Below are 26729 nucleotides of genomic sequence, written 5' to 3' on the forward strand. Positions count from 1 at the left end.
CAAACAGATGTGGAAAATATGAAACCCCACCCCACTGTATCCTTAGAAAATTAAGTTAAAAACTGTCTCATCACAAAGTTAAGGACAAGTCTCTTCAGGATTTCTCCACAACATTGTCTGCCCTATAATAATGCTATTATATCTGTCAACTAGCCAAGTTTCCATGGTTTAATACGTGCCATCTTTATTTTCTGTTTTTCTGCTCTGTCACACGGCCCAAATCAAATGCCCACAAAAGTCTATCACTATTTCCTCTATTAGTGAATTATAACGTCATAAGAAAAGCCAAGCTAGCTTAATTTTATTTTCTATAAACTAGTGCTAACTGGCATTACTTACAAGAACAGGGTTTAATCTCTCATTAACTCATGTGGGGTTTTTTTTGTCATTTCACTGGTATTCCTGGAGTCAATATACCAGATTTGCAATTCAATGTTGTTAACTACAAAAGAGATATAGCAGATTTTGAGAACTATATCAACTAAAAGGTAAAGTGAAATGATCTGATACTTTTGAATCCTCCTACTCTTTTCATTTTTTAGGTTAAATTCAATTTCTGAAGCTTCTCTGGATCTTTTGTATTATTTATATCTCATGCAGGAACACATATACCCATTACTATGTCATTAGAAGCCAATACATGTTTTGACTGCTGTAGGTTAGACAATTCTTCTGTCATAAGAGACTCTGCGATAGGAACTTCAACAGGTAAGGAAAAGCCACTCCCTAACGGATGCACTAATGCTGCCCATTTGTGACACAGATCTCCTGTCCCATTCCTCCTGGACAGGACCAAACCGTCCCATTACATTAACACCTTTAAAAGCTGCCTTGCAACAGAGGTCAAGTATCACCTGTGCCTGAGAGCTGAACTGTACTTTAACGTTAGCTGTGAACCCTGGAGACTGGAAATGACTCACGGTAGGTACAATCTGGAGTTGCTCAATACAAGGGAGTAAAGTGCAAGCACAGATGCACATCTGATTGCTGGCAGGCTGCAGTTGTGTCTCACTAATGCTTCCTTTTTCTGTGACATGCTGGAAACAACCTGCACAGCCCATGGGCTGGAATGGCAATCAGTGATTGCTCAGCACAGACCATTTAAGGCTCTTTTTATGGCTTCAGGATAAGCAACTTCCGCTTATACACTCCCATAGTTCTCCCAGTGCTGATGTGGTATGATCGCTTGTTTTATTGCATTAATTTCTGATTCACTATTATTTGGCTTTACTGTCATCAATTGTCTGTGCACGTAGACATTTAAAGCTGCATCTTTCCCAATCTACCCTTAGCTGCCTCTGCAGTAATAGCAAAGCACAGTCTTGGACAGTTTGGCATGTGATTAATAACTGTTCAGATTGCCTTGGCAGTTTTACCATATGCTAATTGGGTTAACAAGGTACTAAGTGCTCCAAGGTGTTATGAATGTGTTATAAATCAGAAATTCTCCTGTCAAATGCATTCATTACTCATGGTCTGCAATTTGCTTGCAAAGAGCCTACTCCAAAAGAGAGTATTTCCAACCATTTATCCTACTCTTCCATGAAAGACATTAGCATAACAGCACCAAGAGCATCTTTCAGTGATACTGTCTCATTCCTAGAGAAGGAATCTCAGCCAACAGGCTCCCTGGTATCTTTGGTGAATGTCAGATTCCTCCTCAGCTGCAGGTGGACAATCAAGTTGCACTGGTCCCCTTGCCATGGGCTGCTCTCACCAGCAAGCAAGACCCACTTGGTCATTTGGGCACAACCAGTCTCAGAGGGCTGGGAGACCTGATGGGACCAGGTCCAAAGTGACGGACTCACAGCCATTGCTTGGGGCTGTTGCACACGCCTGACTCCCTGGTTTTGACCCATCTCAGCCTCTAGGCTTTATTGCTGTTCCAATTCTGCTCCCCAGCTTTTGCACTTTAGGCATGATGCCTCATTCCCATCTCTTGCTACCCAGTCACACTGCCTGACAGTGTTTCTGATCTTTGCAAATAAAAGCCAATGTGATCAGACCAAAGCGTTGTCACGAACACCCCGTGCTCTCCATTTTACAGGTAAGATCAGACAAAACAGTCACTCTGCTGTTCAAGCCCACAGAATAGACAAAAAAAGTCACAGTATCACTTGTTCCCATTATCCATTTTGCTGAAGCATGCCAAATTTATTCACTCACATAAAGACAGGTTCACGATTCCTTCTCCTTCTGATAGTTCTTTCTTATAAAAATTCACATCTTGTGATGTCATCTTTGTGGAATTGAGCAACTAATTATTTACTGTCCTCCCTCTTTCTGTTCCTTTTCCAGTCCATGAACACAAAAACCTTACTCAACAGTGATGGTCAAGTCAATACTGATTTCTGTGAAGTCAGTGTAATAAGATAAACCCTATATCTTTGCCTGATTACACTTGGTGACATAATCCCTGCCTGCAAGTACAACTGAGACATACTGACCTGAGTAATTGCACCAGTCATTTCATCCAGTCAAATCACTGACTGAAATTAAAATGAGATGGTGGGACAAAAACACTTCCTTGACTAATCAGCATCACTGAACAAAGTTCACTGAGGTTATATCTGGATGTATGTAAGAAATTTAATTTTTTCTTCAAAAATCTGAAGATAGGCTAAACCACTGCACACTGTGTAGCAGACAGCAGAATAACACCTGATTATGAGAAACAGGTCAGGAAATGATCACCCCATCAAGAGTTTGTTTGCGTAAGACTTAATCACCCAAGAACACACTTTAGAGGAAACTGGAAAGGTGTGTATAAAAGATGACTTTTTCCAAGTAACAGCTGACTGTAGATGGTAGCAGCTCTTTACACAGTCCACACTAGTTAGTAGAAACAGGTGTGACAGCAGGAAGGAAATGTTTAATGTTTGGATCCAAAAACATGACTCTCCCTTGCTTGACTAAAAGATTAGTATTGGCTCAAAGCCATTATCGGGGTCATAACATTCTCTAGTTTCAAGTATAAAGGTTCAAAACAATACTCTGCTTGAGAGAGGACACAAATTCAGGTTCCACGAAAGTCAGTCCTCACACACTTAAAAGGGACAGGGTTTGGCTTGGAGTCATAACTGGTTTTCAGAAGCAGAGGTGGGAACACACAAGGTGTGATGGGCAGCTGAATGCAGATAGCTCATATGTGCCCTCTAACACAACACTCTTACATGTATGAGTTCTATATTTGCTATATTGCGGTTGCAAAAAACGAGAAACCATCTTTTTCTGCACCTAAAAGATGGGACCATTCACACAATGGAAACACGATGCCCCTCAAACAGCTCCTGGAATAATCACTTGCATTAGCACATTGCACCAGCCCATAATGCTAACTGTGAAAAAGTAACTCAGCATACCAACCATAACTTAGCAAAAAAATGATAATAAATATATGCCCATCATGGAGCTTATACTGTGCTGAATCAAAACTCCCATTCCGCCCTCTGCCTGCTGCTCATGAAACAGTTTGGTCACCTACCCTGTGTGGTGTGTAGAGGACGTGCAATTCAAGCAGCTTTCAGTGACTTCTTCCCTCCTGCTCAGCCACCACAACTCCTGTAACAGTAGCCACGAGGCTATGCAGGGGGAATGACTGCTGCTGGATAATCTACACTCCTAACCCTTTTGGCTCCAGCAATTTAAAAGGAATGCTCACAATTTATTTAATCCCATAATCTATCTTGTTACAAGAGTTAACAGTCAGATAATGCTATGCATAACATTCTAAGCATGGCACCATAAATAAGAAAGAATTTAAATAAAAGAGTTCACAGCAAATCTTCAAATCCAGTTCCAAGATTCACTTGCTTAAAAACCAAACCAATGTATTAATCTCCACTGCATATTTTAAACACATGAAAACCAGATTCCAAGAGCTACTGAGAACCATAAGCTGCTTCTGCTTTTTGAAGAGAAAGAAAAAATAACATTAAATTGTCTTTTTAATGGCTTCTCTTTCCTTTGCACATTTTCATTCATACAGCACATTTAATTTGTAACCTGGCATTCAGTCCCAGAAAGATGCTCTCCTGAAAGTGTTCCAGGAACAAAATAAGGTTCTTGCCACACTTATTCCAGTCAGACCCACAAAGCATCAAACCAACCTTTGCCCAGTGCTTCCTTAAGAACATAAAGTACCTGGAAAACAGCAGACAAGTGATTCTAAGCCTCTGTGGTGGAGCAATCATGTCTGGCAGACTGCACAAACCTGCCCACCAACAAGTACTGTCCAGTGATCTCCCACAACAAAGCATGCCCAGTGGATTCAGCACAAAGTGGGACTGAAACAACTTCTCTGCTGGGCAGCAGTGTGAGCCCTGGCAAATCCCATTGCTGCTCTGTGACCTGCTTTTCTCAGCCATAAAATGATGCTGACTGCTTTGCAGTGGTCTGAGATCTGTGAACATGGAATATGAGACAGACATCCCATGCAATTGAAGGCAGTTGCTGTCTTACAGCTTGTCAGCATATTTGTTAAAACAGGATTTACAATCAAACCAGAACAAACAGTGAGACCTCTCCTGCTAGCGATGATAATATGAAAAAGGCAAAGCTCTTCTTAATTCTGGCATCATTCAGGGCTCATTTAAAACTTGCTAAACTGCTAATAGCTGCCAGGATTTTATTTCATTTTCCTCAATCATAGACATGCTGTCTTGGGACATTCAGAATCACTCCTTTATTGTCCTGCATCAAGACTTAATGATTTAAAGTCACTTCTCTTTGCTAGATTTGTTTTCTCCTCTACAGCACAAAGACATTTAGCAAGAGGGACACAATATGTTGTGATGAAAATGCAAAGCTAGAAAAATGTTCTAGCTCTTGCAATGGTATTTTTTATTGTTCCCCATGAGGGCAATTATCTCCCTTAATGGTGATTACAAATCCCTGTGTACTAGGACATCAGCTTCCCTTATGCTTGTTAGTGAAATGAAAAGAGACAACCAAAATATTACAGAGCTGTTTTATAAACCACTTATCCTACTAAGCCACTTAGCCATAGTCTTTACATAGGGATGGGATGGCCAGAAGAATTCTTTGGGGAATTAATCAGTTATACATTAAGAAATGCAAAGAAAAGCTTTCATTCATTAGGAACAATTTTAACAGTTTCTATATTAGCCTGTCAACAAAAATACCAGGTTTGTAGATCCAAGTGGCCACCTTTCAGATATGCACCCAGGGAGGCACATCCTGGTTTTTCTGAAATGCAGCAGGGCTGCTCTTTCACAGCTATCAAGGAGTGGGAACCACAGATGGAAAATAAGTTGTATATTTGTTTAGAAGGCATCCGCTTTAGCCCAGCTCTTACTGAACTATTTTTATTCATTTATTTCCTCCCTCAGAGGGAAAGTGTTTTGTTCAAAGGCTGGAGGCAAATCCTGCTACTACTGAAACAAAACCCTGAGCAGCCAATGGATTCCTGAAAGGCTGGTCTGCTGTGGAGCTATGAGATGTTCAGAGCCAGATATTCCTCTGGTGCAGAGTGAGGTGCTTTCCTTGACTTCGTGAAAAAACCCTGACTTGATATATCATCCTGTTTTCTTTCCATTTCTTCAAGTGACTTGTCTTTTCTGCCTTGAATCTCTGACCCAGCAGCTGCCTAAACCTGTGTAACACTGTCCCCTTTCTTCAGTGCATTTCAGCCTCAACAATGTTACCTTTCTTTTTTGGTTTGTTTAGGGATTTTTGTTTGTTTGTTTGTTTTTCTCTTGATTTAGGTTTTGGGGTTTTTCTGTTTATTTTGGTTTTGGTTTGTTGTTTTTTTTTCTTTTTTTTCAGACGGGGCGAAAGGAGCAGCCAGGTGCTCATAAATAACACATGGGCATCACACAGAGACAAGGTTGTAATGGGAGCAACTCAATGAGCCTGAGAAAGGGTTGATTTTTAAAATCCTTTCTCAGTCCTCAAATTTCTCTCCTAGGAAGTCAGAAGGGCAGAGGTTTCATAAAGGTAAAATGTACCAAAGTTTCAGTTGCTGGGGATGACAGCAGAGGTACAGAGTTGGAAGAGACTTTCTGAAAAATGCCTGCCTGTAGCACCAAGACCAGGACCTCTGCAAGAACATGAAACCTCAGAGATTTCAAAAGACAAGCCACAAAAACAACCTCTGAAGGCCTGGTTTACACCTCTGTTGTATCTGAGCAGCAGAGGGACGGGGGATGCAGCCATAGTCTGCTCAGCATCACAACAGAAGACAGAAGGTGAATCAAGAACCACAGCCCTCAGCCCCCAACCTGTACCCTGCAGTCTGCAGCTGTTTAAGCCAGGACAAAGCTGGGGGAGGCTGAGTCTGCTGCTGGGAAGGTAAGAGGGAAGCAGAGACAGGGTGCCATTAGCCTTTCAAGGGTCCCAGCACACACTGGAAGCCTGCACAGTGGACGATTGTCTGTGATGCACAATGTCGAACTGGGAAAGCAAAGACCAGCCAGCTGAATGCCACTGTCCCCATTTTATATGTAGCAACAGATGGAAACATGGCCCTTTACCTTTCCAAGAGCAATCAGTTAAATTCATACAAACACCAGCACTCTCTGCATTGTCTGCAGCCAGCCAGAAAGCTGAAGTTTCTCTGTGTGTTTCAATTTACTTTCTTTTCTCTATATAAATGTCACACTTCTAACTCATGGTTTAACAACAACTCCAATTTTAAAGGAACATCACATGGCTTGGCTTAGTGTTTCTTCTGCTGGGTAGACCCCTGTTGTCCTTCCCTGTTGACTCCTCAGGATCATGCAGTAAATATCAACACTGGAAAACTTTTAGAAGTAATAATGCCAACTGAGGCCCAGGACCTGTGGGGCACAGCTGGCTCCTACCCTCAATTATTGCTGCAAGCTGAGAAGTTTCAGCACCTGGAGAGATGGTGCCTTAAAGGCACAACAACAAATCCAACTGACTCTTGTGAAAATAAATAACCACCAGCCAACACACAGCTTTTCTCCATGACAGTGGAAAACATGCATGTGTGGTCCAGCCATGTTCCTTCAATAATTGTTTATTTGCAAGTAGGGTCAGGGAAAATGAACCCAGGGAGAAAAGGTGCTGTGGAGTTGTGCCGTATGTTTCACACCCCTCTGCTTCTCGCCCACACACATTTGAGGAGGGTGAGTTCGATTTTGATTGTTGATGGGTTTTAAATTAGTGCAAGATCCAAATAAAAAAAATAAGTTTGTCTGGAAAGCAGCAGCACTGTGATTCTGGAAACTGAGGCTTGAGGGAAGCTTTGGATGTCTCTCAGCTGCAGGCTGCCAGTAGCAAGGCATGCATGTGGTTTACAAGGTGGGGAGAATGCTGACTCCAAGGCAGAGAAGTGCCTCCTGGGGCATCTTGCAGCAAATATACTTGGCTCCACAATAAATACTGCCTCAGATCACCTAGGGGTGAGATGAGGGAAACTCTTAATGGGATTTAGGGGGAAAGAGAAAATAAATAATATGTTGTGTGGTGTGATCTCTTCCTCCAGTTCTCCCAGAAGCTTTCACCTCCCTTAGCGACTTGCCCAGCTCTGTGCTTCCCTCTGGCTTGCTTTCCATGTTTCTACTCCTCCTTCTACTGCCTCCCACTCCAATACCTATGTTCTTGTGATACTTCATGATCCTCTATGGTCACAGCTGAACTCGAAGCTGTACACAAAGTCTGAGGTTAAAGAGTAAAAGGAATTATCTCACTGTCTCTTTTGTCCATAATCAGACATTTCACCATGCCATAAAGGCCACTTCCAAATGAGAATGTGTGAATGAGTTTTATGTAAGTTCCATATACAGGTTTGGATGGAGAAACATTTACCAGCAGGCAGCAAGCTGAAGGGAGGAGAGGTGTGAGCCGAGATGGTATGTTGTGAAATTTTCCCAGGAACTGATCAGCTCTGGAGACAAGAATCCTGATGAATCCCCAGGAACTGACAAATTCAGCAGAGCAAGAGTCAGCCAAATCTGGACAAGGCCACCAGCACACACCAGCATCGCTCAGACCAGATCCACTGTGGGAATGACTGCTGTGTGCAGGTTCACATTATGTTCACTTGATAAAAGAAAGGACCCCTCAACAGAACTTCCTAACACCTACCTAGGAGCTACTGCTCACCAGTACAAACCTCCACACCTGAATTAAAGGTGTTCTAATAAATAGTTTGTGATCTTGTTTTCCTGACTTGATCCCATCTATGAAGCAAAAAGGAATTTGGAACTGTTTCCCTTTGTCACCCTCCTTGATACACAGTTTTTTCCAATATCAAACTTCTTGCTAATATTAACTTTGAACTTGAATGACCTCCAATGTCCTCTAATGTCCTTGATCAATGAAATTTATTGTTGTTCAAAGATCAGTTCCTAACACTAATTTCTGATCTCACTTGAACTTTTCTTCCCTTCTAGACAGCTATTCTGTGCTATCCCTTTATAGCTGGAACCATGCTGTTCCAAGGTTTTCTAAGTTTCTTGAACAAACCTGGCACTTCTAATAAGCATTAACCACACACAAATAATGATTGTAAAATGAAAAAAAAATCTATGCTAGAAAGAAAACATATTGTTCCTCCAGAGGGATATATTTAATATCGTACAGCCAAATCAAACAAACACACTGTAATCACCAGAGTGAAACCCCAGAAACAACTCAAAACAACAGCACAGCAAAAATAAATATGAACTCAAGTTCTCTGAAGAACAGGAGGAGAATGATCAGATTTAGATGAGGAACAACTTCTTGCTTAATGACAACATAGAAGGTAGAACTTGAGATGAAATAAAAAAAGAATGCCCTTTTAAAAAACAAGTTCTGAATACTGTTTGCTTCTTTCTTTCAAAGCCAAGCACTTCAGATGATCTAGTAGACCAAGAATGGATATAGAGACAACCCCAGAATACAATTCCTGTTCTATTCATGTCCTCATTTTGAGGGACCACATAATCTATCCACTTTCAAACAACTTTTTTGTCCCTTCTATCAACAGAAAATTTGGAAAAACAGCACGATGCTGAGCCAGGAGTATCCATTTGATGTCCAGAGCAGGCTGGTTTCCAAAGTGGTGCTCTGGAATGCGGGTGTGGGCCAGTGCCAATGTACCCCGTGGGACGTGACAGAGCAGGTCAGTCTGCGGCAGGACGAGGAGTCACCTCAGCAGTGTCAGTGCAGGACTGACACCCTGTGCTGCACAACAACAACAGGGACAGGGAATCGTTCATGAGGAGAAAGGGAAGGAACAGAATGTTGATTTTGATAAGTACTAATGAGGAAATGGCCTTTAATGACTTACAGTTCAGCTCACACTCTCATTAGTGGATATTTAGAGGAAGAAGGAACTCAATCACTTGATCTCTTAATGTATATGTATTTTTATCTAAACATTATGGATGGAATCTTGCTGGAAAAACCCCATATTTTTGTCAAACATGAATCAGTTTTAACTGTTTCCCAATCAGTCAAAGATCAATTCAGAGCTAAAAACTCCTCTACCACCTGAAGTCCAACTCAGTTTCTAATATAGGGTAATTGGCAACAAATCTTTGGCATCTGACTCTTTGAGAATCACAGCACACTTATAAAAGTCAAAGAACAGCTGGTCCTGCTTTAGACTTGAAAAACAGAATAACCTTTAATTCTTCTGTGCAAACCAGTAATTTATTTTTATTCCTCTATTTTAAAATTACTGGGGTTGGTGATGTCTTTGAAAAGAACATAGGGATTTTACTGTACTTCCTTCCTTTTGAGTCTGTTTTGATTGCATCAAACTGATTCACTTAAACATCCCCATAACTTAAACATCCTCTTTCTTCACAGTAGGCATAAAAATATCTCTCTTTTTTAAGTAATATATATTTATTGATATGGAACTTAATTTATTTCCTGCCACTAAGACCATAGCGTTGTTCACAGCTGAATTTCAAAGGCAGCACTGCACCTTATTCTGTACATTTTAAAATTAACAGCCATCCTGAATAAGCCTGATCACATGTTCTTCAGAAATCCCTTGTGATTCAGAGATACCACATTTACCATGAATTTAGGATACTTGCACCCATATGGAGAATGCATCCATCAGCACATTCCTACAGAGTCTGATTTTCACACTGCTTGCAGGAATAGAAAGGAGAGATCCAGTAGGTTGCCACAGAAAATACATTTAAATACTCTCAACACGACTTATATTTTCAAATGTTATTTACTTATTTTTCACCAAAAGATGGATTAGATTAGAATGATCTGAGAATAAGACTGAATGTATACTGAATTATGACCCTTATTTCCTAAATGAAAAAATATATTTAAATCAGTAAGAAATGTTCTTTATAAAATGGATAGCAATAAAATTGAAAATTTACAAAAGAATGCACCCTATAAAACAAGTGGAGCATATTCTATCTGCCCTGGGTGTAACTGCCAGTTGTGCATGAAGGAAAATGCTGACAATAAATATTTGAAGAACCTCTTCCTGTAGGACTTAATTTTCAGGGACTTTCAATTGAATCTGTTCTCAGCATCTGACCATTGAGCTGAATCTGGATTTGTATCTGCAGTTATTCATAGCTGAAAAAACCCCAAAATCCTGAGAGAGGTGTTAAGAAAATATCTGCTGCTTCTTGCACTAGTCTGGAAACTTGTGAGACCTGAGCAGTGACCCGGCACTGACCACAACAGGAACGGCTTTCCTTTGAGGAGAATTGTGTCCAAACATTTTGAGAACAGAGGTCCCACTAAAGTTCCATAGCACTTTCAGAAATCCCAGCTGAGATGTTTGAATTGCATGGCAAATTTCATGCCTGCTTTTTCTGAAGGTATTTCCTGGGAATATTACCCAATGGACAACATGATTGCTATTTCCATGGGCATTGCAGATGTTCCACATCTCTAGACATTCATTCATTTCTGCCCATGAATTTGATGCTCCAGAGGCAGAAAACTCTCTAGAGGCAGTTTGCTGGTGGTTTGGTTTTGGTTTCCTTTTTCTTTGAGTGCATTTGGTACATTAGAAACAATCACAGTGATATTAAAACTTTATCGATCTTATATAATTAAAAAATCTGACACTATTCACACTACTTTAGGTATCATTTGATGTGAGAATGAAAGGTCCCCTTGAGAAGCTTCTGCTGTATTCTTTCCTGTGTCTTGGCTTTGCTATATTTTCACAGTGATGAAGCCAGGGTTGTGTGAAACACTCAAATCTCTGGGAAATTTCTTCCTAAAATTCAACTACCAGATAAAGAAATGGGGCCTTTGGGGAAATTAATCCTCTGTCATCATCTTCTCAGTAGGTGTGTGTGGGATAGTCTAGCCATGCAGTACAATAGGAAATGGATAAAGCTCCACTACCTGGTTAGGACTTCAGAGAAAGTCCCCTGAGTAATTATTATGAAGTTTGGAAGTGCTTCAAACAAGTGTTATATTTTAAAAGCAGCTGATCATATTTTGTTTTTTCAAAAGTACACACACCCCCCTTTTCTGAGAAAGCTGTTTGAAATAAGACAGCCTGTGGCTTGTGCTGCCTCCACCCACAGCTGCAGCAAATACTGGCTGGCAACTATGGAAAGCGAATGTCCTTACTCTCAGCAGCATTTGCACCCTTGACACATCTCTTCTCAGAGGTAAACCTCCTGATCATCTGCTTGCTACATTAGAATGGGTGCTGGAAAAGACAAGTAACATGGAATTCAAGCCAGGATTAAACCTGGCTGAAAATCAAGGTTGGTAAAAATTACTTTTTTGATTGTTTTGAAATCTGGTTCCAGTCCAGGGAAGACCAAAGTCCATTTTTTCAAAGTTCACAGAGGTAAATAAAAAGGCCAAGGGCCTCAGAATTGTCCTGGGAGATATGTTTTGTAAGCAGAGCCAGAATTAATACTTGTGCTGAGGAGCTGGGGATCCTGTGCTACGTGCATTATAACTCAGTAACAACAGGGCTGTTGACTGACTCTGCTTGCAGACAGCAGGTGGGTAAGTTCCTGTATAGCTACAAGCCACAGTGACTGGTGCACAGACCAAAACAGGCAGTGACACCCATCAGCCAAGTCCCCAGAGCAGAGATTAAGTTATGCCAAGGCAGAGCATAGGCCTAACACTGAGCAAGAATGGCTGTCACCATTTGGATCCATTCTGGGGTTCAGAGTTTCCTGCGAGTGCCCATGCAACTTTGCACAACTCAAATTAAGTGTGTGTAGCACTTCAGTCCTGGGATGACTTCATTTAGAAATCTAAAAATGGTATTTGTATCTTGTCTGAGTGTGTTATATTTCACTTCAAGAGCCTCAAGGTTATTTACCAAAAGACTGAAAAATTTCAAATGTAGACAGGCAGGTACAGCTCTGCAAATCAAATTTTGTAATAATGGCACTGCTGCATTCCTGATAAGAAATACAGGAAGCAAAAGGAAAGTCCTTACTTAGGAAAGAGAGAAAAAAGACAAGTGCCACAGTAATATTACTGAGCATCAGTGATTAGAAAGTCAAGTACATGCCAATGAAAGCATTGCCAGCAGAGATAAACCAGTCTCATTTTATCAGCTCCAAGTGTCACTTCAATGGCTTCAGTTTCAGGGAACCATTCACAGTAAAAAAAAAAAAAAAGAAAACAAAAAACCCCCCAAAACCTCATACAGTTGTAGATTTTTCATAAGGAAGAGCTGAATTTACAGGGGTCCTAGCCAAGATTCAGAGCAAGAACTGAGTGGCAGTCTCCCAAAGCCTAAGGAAATACTAAGAAACTACCATTAGAGAGAAAGAGAGGGAGAGGAGAGAGATGTCAGCTCGTGGCTGAACAATTTACTTCCAATTTATTTCCTTGATAACATAAACCTTTTGCTACTACGTGACAGAGTTAACCACCTATAGCTAGTGAGCACTCAAGAAGGCTAATTAAAGTGCCAAAATGTTTTATGTAAGGTTTTCCTTTGATCACTATCGTGTTTTTCCTTTTCCACAGGTGAGGCCAGTAAGAACTCAGTGTGACAACTGCACTTATGCTAGGCAGCATTCAAGCAATAAAAATAAATCCTCTAGGGCCATAATTCACTCCCTTTTATCATACCTTCACAGGAAAAATTCACTTAACAGTCAGCAGTTATTTTCTATTACATAAATTTAATTTTACTTGTTGTTCCATAATTCATCAATCACTGTAAGCAAGCAGCACTTCAGACAGTACACTGAATTCTGGCATATCACTTGCCTGAACAGGCCCAGTGCAGGAAAACCACAACAACACTTACAAAAATGAGTGCAAATCATTTCTTTCTTTTGCCTTTTAGAACACAACTATTTAATCGAATGTAATATACCAAGACTAAAATATCTTGGTTAGAGGAAGAAACCTCTTCAGGTCAATGCCCAGCCTCACCTGGCAGACAAATCACTGGCACCTATCACAGCGTTCCACAAAACAGGAAGATTTCAAAAAGAAATACTCCAGATTCTGTATTTAAGTGATCCCCATGATCATGCTCCTCCTTATCTCTGCCAGAGTCAGAGTTTACATCACACCTTCCACCTTCCTCCACATCAGCTACAATCTATAGCCCCACTAAACACTGGCAGACTGAAAAGTGTTTGCTGCTCACTTTGGTCCTGCTGCTCAAGTCCTGCAGAGACTCCAGTCCATAGTGACACGTGTTTGGGCCATACACAAGCACTGCTGGGGGCCAGCACCTCCTTCCCTTGACATTCACACAGTATTGCAGCAGAAACGTGTCTCTTGCATGTGACTCAACACAGAACTCACCAGCAGAGATGGTAAAAGCCAAACCCCAGACCATGGGATGCACATGTTGTGTCATAATAATGCCAGAGGGATGGAGGGCTTCAATCACCAGCTGTGTAAATATTTTGTTAAGAGCCTAAACATGGTTAAAAAACCCTTAGTGCCAGGAGTCCAAAAAATGCTCAGGAAAGTAAACTATATCTGAAAGCTACAGAATACTTGAACAACATTCAAGCGACACAGAGATCTGCTATGCAGTTTTTAATTCTGCTTGGTATGCCAGTTCCCTTGCTGAGAAACTAAGCAGAAATTAAATCGCCAGCTCAGCCTTAACAGGGGTGCTCTTGTTAGCAGAATTAATGTATGTATTTGCCTTATGGTATTGCTTTTAATTTCTCAGTGACTTTAACTCCCTTTTTGAAAATGGAGATCTCTCTCATTTTTATCCCATATCTGCATTTTCTGTATTTGCCAAAGCAATATTTCATATTTTCATGACTTTTTAAAAATGCTTTTTCCTCATATTGATGTTCTTATTTCAAGGGAATTTTCCTAGAAATGTTACTAGAAATGCCCCACCACCAGTGGCCCCTTCCAATCCTACTCATTATGTGATTCCATGATTTTCCTTTTGTCCTCCTTGTGAGGTATGAAACAGAACAAGTTTCCTTTACTACTGAATGAGTGGGCATTTGTTTCCTAAATTTTGGGTTTGGTGGTAGTTTTTTTTTGTTTGTTTTGGGAGTTTTTGTTGTTGTTTTCTCTGTGTGTGTGGTTGGGAATTTTTTAATTAACATGTATTAACAGTAGGTGACAGTACAAGGAAATACAAAATATTTAGGAAAAAAAAGCATGTTGGTGCACACCTTCATGGAATTCAAACTAAAAATGATTAGTAGTCTCAAGAAAAAAAGAGGGGGATCAAGGCACTCCTCATATCTGTGTTACTGGGACAGGAAACTTCCAAGGAACTGAGAATTCTTCCTAATGAAGGAACTGAAGCAGCACTTCCTGCTACAGCAACAATATCACAGGGAGAAAGAAAGCTTTACCTTGATTAGAAGCCTTCCAAGAAAAGAGAATTTATGCCTAAGTGACTTGTTCCAACAAGTCTTAATTCTAAAATCTCCCCTCTTATACCAATAACCTTCAATTAGAAAAATGATTATTCTCAGATTTTATATAATACCACCAATGTGGAAGAGGTCGAGATCTCAGCCTCATGACTGCTGAAAGATGAGCTGAGTCTGGTATCTAATGGAAAAGATAAAAGTGTATTGCGTGTATTTATTTTTAGAGAATAAAAGGTTTTCAGTTTACATTTCAGAGCTTTTTTCCACATCCAAAAACAACAGAAGGAAATGAGAACTGCTCTCCTCAGTATTCTGCAAAAGCCAACAAGAAAGAGGCCATTGGAAGATGGACCAGTATCACCAGACACAGCTGTTTCACAAGCCAACAGCTCAATGGGCTTAACAAATGAGAATGCCCTGCATGTAGCATTTTCTTTATGCAATTCCCCACTGCTTTGAATCCAGATATAAAGACTGAAATCCCATCTGCTGTGAATTGAATAGGGCAAGGATTTCTCCCTAAGGAGAGGTTTTCAGATAGCATGCTGAAGAGGGCTTACTGTATAGAACAAAAGCTGTCTCCTTTGCCTTTTGGAAAGGGATGAAGAAACTTTTCTTAGTAGGTTACCTAGGACCTGACCTGGCTGCTCAATGGGAATTACAATTGCTGTAATAGCATTCATTATCCATTGGTGCTTTAGCACCAAGTCTGGGTCATCAACCAATTTCCTCCCCTCTATAGAAAACATATACAATACAAATAACAAACCAAGTAATTATTTTCCTGTGTATGAAATATTTTAGATTGTAGATTGCATATAGAAAAAGTTAAGGATTGCAAATGGAAAAATAAACATTTTACAGGTTCTCTCTTTTCTTTTACAGAGGTGCAGACCTACAGATACTACTTCCAGTCTATGCTTCCACAATAAAGCATTTAATGAAAATAAAATGCTTGAGCTTTATACATTTTTGAGAGCAAAAAATCCAAGAAAATTAAAGATATTATACACTAGGATTCAGATTTAAGGAGATACTTAATCAAGTATTTAATCTAAAGACATGAACTTTAAAAAAAAAATCTGGAGAGTCTATATAATCACCTGATCACTGCCTGCAGCTCAGGCACAAAGCCTGAACATTTAAAGGCTTAGTAACACTTCTGGAGTCAGGCATACAACTAAGAATATTTTCAAAGCAGAGTCTGTTACCATAAATGCCGCTGTGAATTTCCTTTAATATACCAAAATAAGTCCAAATTTGGATCTGTATTCTGTGTTGGGACAACAGAGGGCAATGTTATAATTAATGTATAAATGTAATGTTTGCAAGAATTCCTCCCTAAATTCCTCATCTAAACAAGTTAAAAAAAGAGTAAAGGGTGATGTGCAATCAAATATAATTTGTGATGGCATCCAACATGTGAGTGACAGAGCAAAACTAGGACTCAGCTCTTAAGGCCCACATTCAAGTGCTCTATCCTTTGCACCAAATGATCCCCCTGATAAATGTTGTGGCTACATTCAGCTGTCTTGAGAGAAAATTAAATCCTTGCTGAATTTACAATAATGTTATTCCACTCCCGCTTAAAACAAAAAACCTTTTGTCTTTCTAGGAGTTTGAAATGCAAAGGTAAAGCTTGGCTCTAGGGCTGTGCTGGGATGAGAGGAGACAGAAACAGCTACTCACAACTCAGAAGGAATTGACTCATAAATAAGTTGAAAGAAATACATATGACTTGGGGCACGAGGAGTGTTATTAAGTAGCAAAAGTGCTACTTGAAATTGTGAATCTTTGAGAAGTTGTGATTTTCTTTATCTAAAATGTTGCTTGGCATTCTTGTCTGAACATTCAGCCAATGTGTTAGTTAATTCTCAGGAGCAACAGCAAGGTTTAGGGAAAGGACAAAGTGTGTCAGCTAAATCTTTGAGTTCTTTTGCCTTCAGAGAGTAATAAGAACTCTTGCAATTGTTTCTGGCACCGAGTTATTACATATATGGTCCCAATCCTGCCCGTCCTGGCATGCATTTGTAAATGAGGCTGCTTTAAACAGTCACAGTTTTTAAAGGCAGGAGTTCTTTCCACTGGCTCCTCAGAATGGAGATCTCACTGGGGTACACAGAGAAGTAACCAGTGGAGGCTACAGCTGTGAAAAGCCTCAAAGCTTGAATTTGAACTGTTGGGAATAACTCTGCTGACTATGCTGGAGTTAAATAGGCAGGGAAACCACTATTTGCTGAACACCTTACCTATCACAGCTGCTATCAGTCCCACACAAGTTAATTACAGCATGTTATTTTACAGTGTTTACAAAGCACTATTAACTCTGCCAAGAAAACTGAACTAGAGAGCATGATATGGTCCAGTCTTAGAGTGTCAATAACCAGCACCGGTCTATGTGACGATACAAAGACAGTCCAATGACATTCCCAGTCCAATGACATTCAGTCCGACTATCCTAGAAGATAAGATCAACTACACACTGGAGGAAAAGTAATCCCATTTTAAAGTTGGAGAGTAAAGTAACTTGGAATGACAGTGAATTGTTCCCATGTGACCAGTAGGAGTCTTGTGTCTTGGGTCCCTGCACAGCTTTGGATCTGTTGACAGACAGATGTTTGAACTGAGACTGAAGGCAGGTGTGCCTCTTCAGTGGGAAGTAAGACAGCTCAGCTTCATCTGTCATTAATTTGGGTAATATTATGTAGAAAAACTGAGAGAGAAGTATAAAGACATGCAGGGAGTTCATTTTCCTTGGAGCAAATACATGATAAAGCAGCACTCTAGGAGCTAAACTCTACACAGTATTCTGGCACAGGCAATAAGGAAACTGTTCAGCAGGAACTGCCTCTCTGGTTAAGGATGATGCACTAGTATCTTAGATTCAACAAAGCACATACAAGTATATTTAAGCTTTAGCTGTACACTCAAATCCGTTTCTATTCATTAAATGTATAAAAGGACACACAAACACCCAGCTTCAAGTCAGCAAGTGAACCTGCCAACCCTTAAATAAGTTAAAAACATGACACGATCCTTTCCCCAGTGGTCACAAATCTTTCCCTGTATAATCTGGTACTCAGCTTATCTCATACACATTCACCACTCAGCTCAAACAAGGTTTTGGATAGGAATTCCTGTAACCCTTTCCAATCACGCACTCTTAAACCAACTTCTGCCGTGATGGACTGTCTCTCAGGTACAGCCTGACTTGGCACCATAGCCCTTGTATGCAGCTGCAGCATGCAGTGTGGAGCATCCCACCGGGACATGGCCGCAATTCATGCAACTGAGTCAATGGGCTTGGGGCAAACGAGCAAAGCTTATGCAAATGCCTAAAATTAAACATGAGCTCAAGGACTTCACTAAGTCAGGGCCTTTTTCAGGAATGATAAATGTGAAAAACATAGAAAGTAAGGCAAGTCCATTGAAGGACTGAAGACACAAGAAAACACTTCTCAGACATCAGGTAAAGTATTTGCATACATTACAGTGGCCTTTGGGTTGTGAGGATCAGTACTTTTCTAATGCACATTACTGGACAAAAAAGTAAAATCATGGGGACATGGCTTTAAGAGAAATACAACAGGTGGTCTTACAAGGTAATTTATTTGCAATTAAGTTTCTGGTTCCAGCTTTCAAAATAATGTCTGCACTGAACCTTACCTGTGAACTTTACAACCAAAACTTGGACTCTGATTTTGTGAAGACACCTTTCTGTCTTGTGTAAGTGGCAGCATAATTAAAGCCCTGATAAACAGATAAATCCACAAAGGCATGGAAAAATTCATGCTTTTTTAAGTTACACATGATTTCAAAACACCACATGAAGCAAATAAGGGCTTTCTCTCAGTGGATATGACAAACCTCATCAGTGTAGCAAAGGTAATTATTAACTGCCCATTTATTCGTACCACCAACTGCTTAATTTAGCAGAAGAACACAGTGAGAGGTAGCAGGGTGACAAATTCAAATGAGGCATCCTAGTGGAGCTGGGGATCTGGACTCAGATTGTCTGACAAGTAAAACGATGAGTACATACGTGCTGATAGTGTGTAGCACTCCAACAGAAACTAGCATGTCTCAGGGCCATCCATATGTTCCACAATATGTCTGTGAGGAGAGGGGTCCAGAATCACAGTCTCTGGAAAGGGTAGGTCTCCCAGGCTCTCAAGATACCAGCCAGCATCTCCGTGTTTCTGCATTCACTGGTGTGTAAGCACCTGTATTCCCGCCAACAAACTACTGATTTCAGCTCAGAGGGTAAATATGCAACATAACCAACTGTTTGCTGATTCAGAAGCTGGCTCTCATAGGACAAGTTCTGCTAGGGAAGAAAAGGGTGCTCTGGGCTGTTTCTTCAGAGCCAATTCAATCTCTGTGTATTAACCACAAAGAAGCTGCAGCAACAGAGATGTTACCATGTAGAACAGCAGTACTGACAAGCACACAGAAACAGACTGGATTTTAAAGCCTAGCAAAGGGGAATACAAGTTTGAACTCAGCAGATGACAGGTTGCTTTATTTTGCCTTCTATTCTGCTTTTCACATGTGTTTTCGGGAGGCAATTAGCTGTCATGTATTTTCATATTTCAGTCCTACCTTATCACTGTCCACTGTGTTCTGTGATGTCCTGGATGCAATGGAAATGGTGTCAGGTTGACTGCTGCCATCCCCTTGGCTGTCTGCATCATCTATTCCATCTCTGCAGAAGATACAAAAAGGGAAACAACGAGGCTCACTTAGCACACCACCTTAGAATGTGCACAGCTTTACAGGTGGATTTGAGAAGTGCAGCATCAGCAGGACGGAGCTGGCTTTGTGCTACAACCACCTCACTGATGCAGCCCATGATGCTATTTAATTGCAATTTAAAATGATGTCACCCTTAGCCATAGGGTTGGGATTAGCACATAATCACAACATTTGTTGCTGGAAACAGGATGGCCATTGCCTGCATATTAACAGCATAGAAGACTCTGGTGTTCAGAAATAGCTCTGTAACGAGGGTGTCAGGCAGAAGTTTTCCTTCAATTGGATTTCTGCCCCAACCAAAGCCACTCAGACTAGTTTACATGTAACACCGAGGGAAAGGACATTTCCCATGCCTCACAGGAACCACATCTTCAGAAATTTAATACTGGATATTTAAAATTTCAATTTGGATAGACAGAAACATGCTATCCAAACAAACATGAAGACAGGGTAGAGCTCTACAAATTTACCTCTATGAGGCTGCTAACAGGGAGTATTTTCTTTCTCTTTGCTATACAGATAAAGTTCTAAATTTCTACTGGCCATTCAAACTAAACATTTCAGTAATCCAAAATACATATTTACGGACAAAGAAAAAAAATAGGGTCTCCATTCTGAACTGGAAAATTCCTGTATTGGTGCCCATTCCAAGGAGGAAATGTCTGGATCTCTGCCTTGCTTCAGGTCTCCTGAGTGACCTTGGTTACTTAAGGTTTGGATGTCTCTGTAACAAAGCCTGAAGTAAGAGAGGTATAAAACTTGATGAGGAAATGGAGGTGCTCAAATTAAAGGTGGCTTTTGGGAATGCCAGACAGAAAAAGAAGAATTAATTTTGTCCAATTTCTATTTAATCCAGGACTGAGAGAAGTTGACAAAAAAATTTAACATTACTTTACAGGCTGAAATGAGTTTTTATTTGATGACGAAACAGATTCTTTGCCGTAATAACATATTGTCATGATCAATCATGATTTTCATTGTCAAACAATCAAAAATGCCAAACAGGCTGATAAAAATAAAACCTTCTTTTACTCAAATGTAAAGAAGTAAAATCTACTTTAGGAAAGGACCGTAACTTTGAACTCAGGAATTTTTACTGTTTGTTTCCCTCTAATAATTTGGACTGTAACATAAAAGATCTTTGCACATATATCACAGAAAAGTTTTCTAGGTACTTTTGCCAAGACAACATATAAAAAGCAAAGACAATGAAAAAATAAACCTCTGCTGTGGGTTGAGAAAACACTAGTGATTTCATGTTATAGGGAATGGCTGAGGTTACCTTCTACTGTTGTTTCGCTGCTTTGCTGGTGTCTTGGGGAGCTGAATTGGCTCTTTCAGAGCTCCCTTCAGATGAATAATCCTTTCTTGAATAACTTCCCGGATATTTTTGATCCATTCCTGTTTTGTTTCAATACTGGATGCCTAAAGTTCCACAAGGCAGAAAAACAGAGACTTTATCATGTTCTCAGCATGTCAGCTCCTATGTAGAAGGATTGTGGTCGGCAGATGGAAATGTATGATTAACTGTTTGTCCTCTCTGCTGCTCTGTTACAGCTGCTGCAGTACCTGGTAACCCTCAGAGAACTGAGAGCATTTTAAGAGACCTACTTGGCAAGCAACAGCAAAGCAGCTAAGCTCTGGATAAATACATTTAATGCTAGCATGCTCTGAAGAGGGGAAATAGGTTATCACTGCACAGCTGGGATTTCCTCAGACAAAACAACCATAACATTTATTCTTCATTAGAAGTTCACTTGACAGAAAAGGCTGTCAGCTCTGGAGGTCTGAGGAACAGGATGATTGTTGATACACCCAGTGGCAAAGGACTAAGAATTACACCTCCTAGCCAAACACCCTGAGACGTGCCCTGTCAGTGTGCAGCTGCTCAGTCCAGGCTGCAAGAGGAGGTGCAATTCCAGCAAAGCTGCACAACCGCAATTCCAATTCCCACTGAAGCCTTAGAGCCAAATTGCTCCTCCTTCAGGCATGACCCCACTGACAGACATAGAAGCCATACAAGTATGAGGAAAGAAGAAACTGACCTCTCTCTTAGTGCTCCCAAGGCCTGAACTAGAAGTTTTAAAGGCAAAAAAAACCCAGAGAGGACTTACTTTCAGCACTGTTTTATTGTCTGAGGATGGTGTTCGTCCAGACCACAAAGCAAATTTGCAGGGATCTCCTTCAACATGTTCAGTCACTCCCAGTTCTGAGGTCTAGTGTGGAGAAGAGATGATGAGAAATTTCATATATATGAAGCTTCATGAGTCCAGAAAACTATGGACTTGGAAGAAATGGGGAGGCTGGGATGGATAAGGGAATGAGATCTTATCTCTGCTTTGCTACACATAGATAAAAGAAACAGAATACCACTGGGGATGGCAGGGAACTGAATGGCTTGACTGATCCTGAGTGGAGTTCCCATCCACCTTCACATCTCACTACCTTAAACCTCTCCAGAATCACTGCGAGCTGACTTCCAGGTGAGCCATGCAGGACTCAGAGTCAGCCCTTCCAGGTAGCATAAGTATCTCAAACCCGCCATGGGGTCCTGTGAGCCATCTCCCAAACTCCACCACTAGCTACAAGAAACACAACACTGAGAATGTTTTCGTTGCAGCCACACCTACCAGTAACTTGTTCTTGTAAACATATTTTGTGTGTCCTGAAGAATCTTTGATCTCTTTGCTAAACACCAAAGAGATTTCAAAGAGAAACAAGTGCCTCTCTCGGCCTTTCCGAATGAGAGACTTGGGATCCCACACTTGGAAGGAATCCTGAAGAATCAGCTCTCCCTGGACGTCCAGGTTCTCATCAAATCCTAAAACCACAAAACAGATTGGCTTGTATTTATTCTTGAGACTAGCAATTCCCAGAAACACCAGAGCAGGAAGGACTTGAAATAAAATAGCCTTTTTCCTTTTTTGCACAAACTCTGGAAGGACATTAATGGGCATTCTCTGCCCCAGTGAAAACATTTTTCTTTTTCCTTTTTTTTCAGATTGAAATGACGTAATTATTTCACCAGAGGCAAATACATCATATATGCTAAATGTGAGATTGCTGCTAAAGTATTCTAGGAATTACTTAAAAATAAATATTATGAAGGTTGCAGTGGTGGTTACTGTACACAGAACTGCATTGCGAGAAATCTTATGCATGTCAAAACAAATTCAGAGAAACAGTGTGTGGTGGGTAGAAGTGCCCCACCAGAACATGATGCTTTCAAGCACATCAACCAACCTTCAAGGGACAGCAGTGGCATGGGGAGCTACATCTATGAGAGAGAAGGGGTATGGTGTCCGAAACAAGTTTTCCAGAAGTTTCCCATCTCCCATGTTGACTGCCCAACACCTCCACATGGCTGAGGATCACAGGACTTCCTCCCTCCATACAACTGGAGAAAGGGCAGTCCTCAGTGCAAGGTGCCCGCCAAGCGGCTGCCTCAGCAGCTTTTCCCAGCACCTCAAGGGTCACACTTCTCTCCAGAGCTGGGGAGTGCTCCACCACCAGCAGGGCCTGCTGTTAGCCCTGCCAGACAGCACTGCAGAGCAGCAAGCAGCCCTGCTCCCTGCTCCAAATATTCAGGAATAACGTTTTATTCAGATAATAACTGTCCAAGTGCTTGGCTACCTAAACAAAGTCATCCCTGCTTCTTCATTATTGTGTGGTGCTGATCATCTCATGAGGACAGAGCATTCAGATGTTATTTTGGGAACTCTTGATTTTCACCAGACACCACAGTTAAAACCATCTTCATAGTGTGCCCACTTATGCTGGGTCAGTTTGCCCTCCTGCAATTTTAATCACCTGCTCTTAATGTGCTGCCCAGCTACTGGAACCATTTCTTTTTATCACCTGTTTTAGTACTCCACTTGTTTCTTGGTTCTGACTCAGGCCAGTCTGGCATTTTTTTCCTAGGCCAAGAAAATGTTTGAGACAATAAAGCATCTCTGTCCAGAATAAAATTTCTAAGTTTTAGAAATACTCTACACATCAAAAAGCCAATAAAAGACTTTATGCCGATCATTTTTTCCCTGTAATTTTAGATTTTTTTTTAAATAATAGTTTTTAGATCTTTGGCATAATTATGCTAACATTTTGAAGCACAAGCTGTTTTGATTCAGAAAACCAGAACTTTTGAAATGTTGAAACAGTATTTAGAAATGTTTTCATCTGATAATTGCTACAGCTGCCAGCAGCTAAACTGATACTGTTTCATGAAGATTTTTTTCATTGAGAATATTTTAACTAAATATATATATACACATACATTGTATATATATACATACACACATGTATGTACATATATATATATACACACACATAAGAGATAAAAAAATAATCCCCCAAAACTCCTTAACCAGCTTTATTCTTCCAAGATTTTTTGAGAAATATCAGAAAGGAGCTGGGAGGTACCTGGAAATTATGATCAAACAACAGTGTTGCTCCAGTCAACTTCTACTAACTTTCCACACAAGTTACAGGCAGGCTTCCCTTATCTGTGGGTCCCTCCCCTATGCCCTGGCCACCCACCCATCTGTGCTACCTTCCAGCATGCTGACGTGCATTGCGTCGTTGGCCTTCTTGGGGACACTGAGCATCACTTCCAGACCATCTTTGAGTTCCCCTTTGCCCTCCTCGCAGCAGGTCAGCAGTTCCTAAGAGGCAATGCAGAAAGAGCCATCAACAAACTCTGACCAACATCCTGGCTTTGTATCTGACTGTGTTAATTGGTACACGCAGCTGCTTCCCTAACAGGGGTAGGAGAAAGCTGAACTGCAGCAAATCCCACTGTGGATGCTCACAAATAATAGGGATCAAACAGGAATGACTACAAACCAAGACAAAGCAAGCTGCTCTCAAGTGAGACTGTGCACTTGGAAAATTTCTGGAGACCTTGCTCATGCTGCAGCCACCATTCTCATCCAGCCATGCCAATTGGGTGGCAGGATCCCTGCCCTAATCCTGCAGTGCTGGTGAGCACGGCAGGGCAGGGAGAGCCTTTGGGAAAGATTGACCTGAGGAGAGACCAAAGGGATGCTTTAGCCCTCCCACCAGCAGATGGGTTGTGCAGTGCAGGTTTGCTGTCCCACAGCACTCACTAGGCTGTGGTAAACCTGTGTGTTGTTTCAGTAAACACATACAAAGCACAGATTTGTCAACATGTTGAACATACTCAGTAAGTACCTTCCTAGTACAGAATGTCACTCCTTTGGTATATACAGGAAGCTTTAAAGGGAAGCCAGTATCATATCTGTTCCTAGCTTTCCAAAGTCAGAAACTGTCTCTTTCCTTATCCTCCAGAACTTTTTCTTCTCTGGCTTACTAGTTTCGAAGGGAACAATGGCTGGTTAAGTCAGACCTAAAATTCACCTACGTACAAGAAGTTACGAAAACCTGTAACCAACAAAGGCTTTTTAAAAGTGGGAAATATTAACATTTCACTTGGAAGTCCTTGCTTTGTACATGGAACTTTCCCCTGTTTTTTCAAACACAAACACATTAGCTCCCAAACAGAATCCAATGCCAATGAAGGAGTCTCAGTCAAGAGGCAGTGAAATTTCCTGAAATTCATTTCTACTGTCACCAAAGCCTTTAATCAAAATACTGCATGTCACAAACTTAGCAAGAAGCAAAGTAAGTAATTCTGTCATCTCTTCAAGTTTCCTTTCCCATTTGTTGCTTTTTGGGATGAAATCCACTTGGATGCAAAAAAAAGAACAACAAAAATGAAAACCAATTAAAAAGGTTTTTCACTGGTTTTTGGGGCATTTTTGGTTTTGTTTGTTTTTTGTTGTTTTTTTTTATATTTTTATTTATGTGAGTCTTTTCCTTTAAAACAGCCAACTGATTTCACACTTTGTTGCCATGCCCACGTCTGGGAAGTAGGAGTAGCAGCTCAGCTGCAGCTGCTTAGGGGTCATGAAGCAGCTCCCTTAAGCACAAGGTAACTCATTACACCTGTGAACTGCTCTGCATCAGCTGATTCGTGCAGCTCAGTAAGGTACCTTCAGTAGGAGTTGGTACTTTGTGATTCTCTGGACAGGCTTGATTAAATAAGAAGAGATGGAGTTGGCCAGACCATGTCTTTGCTGAATTTCCTAGGAAAGATAAAACAGTAGTCAGTCATGGAAAACTATTAACCCCCTACCAGAACAACCCACAACTAATTTTAGCTCTGAAACCCTGCATTTCTACATTTAAGTTTTCTAACTCTCTTTAAGCTCACATGCAAGGAAGTGTGGTTTCAGAGGCTGGCAATAAACTGCAAAGACCCCCCAGGGTCACTTAAACTGCAGGGTCCCTCTGCAAGCCAAGCTAAGGCTCTGCTGAATAAAACTGCACAGGCTTCAATTTAAATAGGACTTACCTGTCATGTCATCTGGTTTCCCCTAGCTATGAAGGCTGAAAGCAGAGTCTTAACATTCAATTAAAATAAAATTACATTAAATTGCATGTGCAGGGTGTAATTTAGCTGTCTAAACATAGGCATCTATTACCATTTGAGAGCCCTGGGGTAGCTGAAATATCCCCATGTGAGTAACAGGTCTGACACAGTGCTGGCAGACCTGTGCTATTCTGAGGTGGCACCTGGGGGCCAGGACATACCCCTTTGATACCTGTTACAGCCTCTAATCCTTCTGTTTCACCACCTGAAACTCAGCCAAAATATCTGGGGCTGATCAGTGTGATGTGCTCAAGAATTTCTGCAGATGTTATGGACAGGCACCTGGCAAAGTCTGCAAAGGGCCCAGCTGCCCCCCTCCAGCTGGTTCCATGGGGAGTGAGGAGCTCCTGAAAATCCTACAGGGCCTTCATGCACATATTTAGCCATGTAAAAGACTCATGCCCCATAGGGGCAGACTTTCTGCTGAAATAGAACAGGCTGGAAACCCCTCTGTCTCCACCAGGCCCTGAGCATGCCACCCTTGCTCCTGGTCATCAGGAAATCCTCAGTTCCTAAGGGAGCAGATGGGAAAGGGGAATGGGACTTATCTCCAGCTACTGAAGGGTAAGTTGGAAACTGTAAAGGGAAGAAGTTAACAGAAGATGAAGGGGGAAGAGCTGCCAAGAACAGAGATTTTCTTTGTGTATACAGTCTGATTTTCTGCTGAGTACAAGGGAAGTTACTGCTTCTTCTTAGCTTCAGTGTTTATAATGGGATGCAAAAATATCCCCTTTTCATACCATACGCTTTTT

At 40.9% G+C, this 26729-nt stretch overlaps 1 protein-coding gene across 4 annotated transcripts in view; it reads right to left on the reverse strand.

Annotated features, from left to right (window-relative positions):
* The window catches only part of KALRN (kalirin RhoGEF kinase), a 500698-nt gene that overhangs the window by 115409 nt on the left and 358560 nt on the right, over positions 1-26729 (reverse strand). For all 4 annotated transcript variants that reach the window (XM_071561941.1, XM_071561942.1, XM_071561944.1 and 1 more), the window contains 6 exons: positions 25538-25630; positions 24076-24187; positions 22157-22347; positions 21641-21742; positions 20809-20951; positions 19374-19476 (listed from right to left, as the gene is read on the reverse strand). In XM_071561941.1, the coding sequence (XP_071418042.1) occupies positions 19374-19476; positions 20809-20951; positions 21641-21742; positions 22157-22347; positions 24076-24187; positions 25538-25630 (744 nt within the window). The remainder of the gene's footprint in view (positions 1-19373; positions 19477-20808; positions 20952-21640; positions 21743-22156; positions 22348-24075; positions 24188-25537; positions 25631-26729) is intronic.

The sequence above is a fragment of the Pithys albifrons genome, chromosome 8 (assembly GCF_047495875.1).
Source record: "Pithys albifrons albifrons isolate INPA30051 chromosome 8, PitAlb_v1, whole genome shotgun sequence".
NCBI lineage: Eukaryota > Metazoa > Chordata > Aves > Passeriformes > Thamnophilidae > Pithys > Pithys albifrons.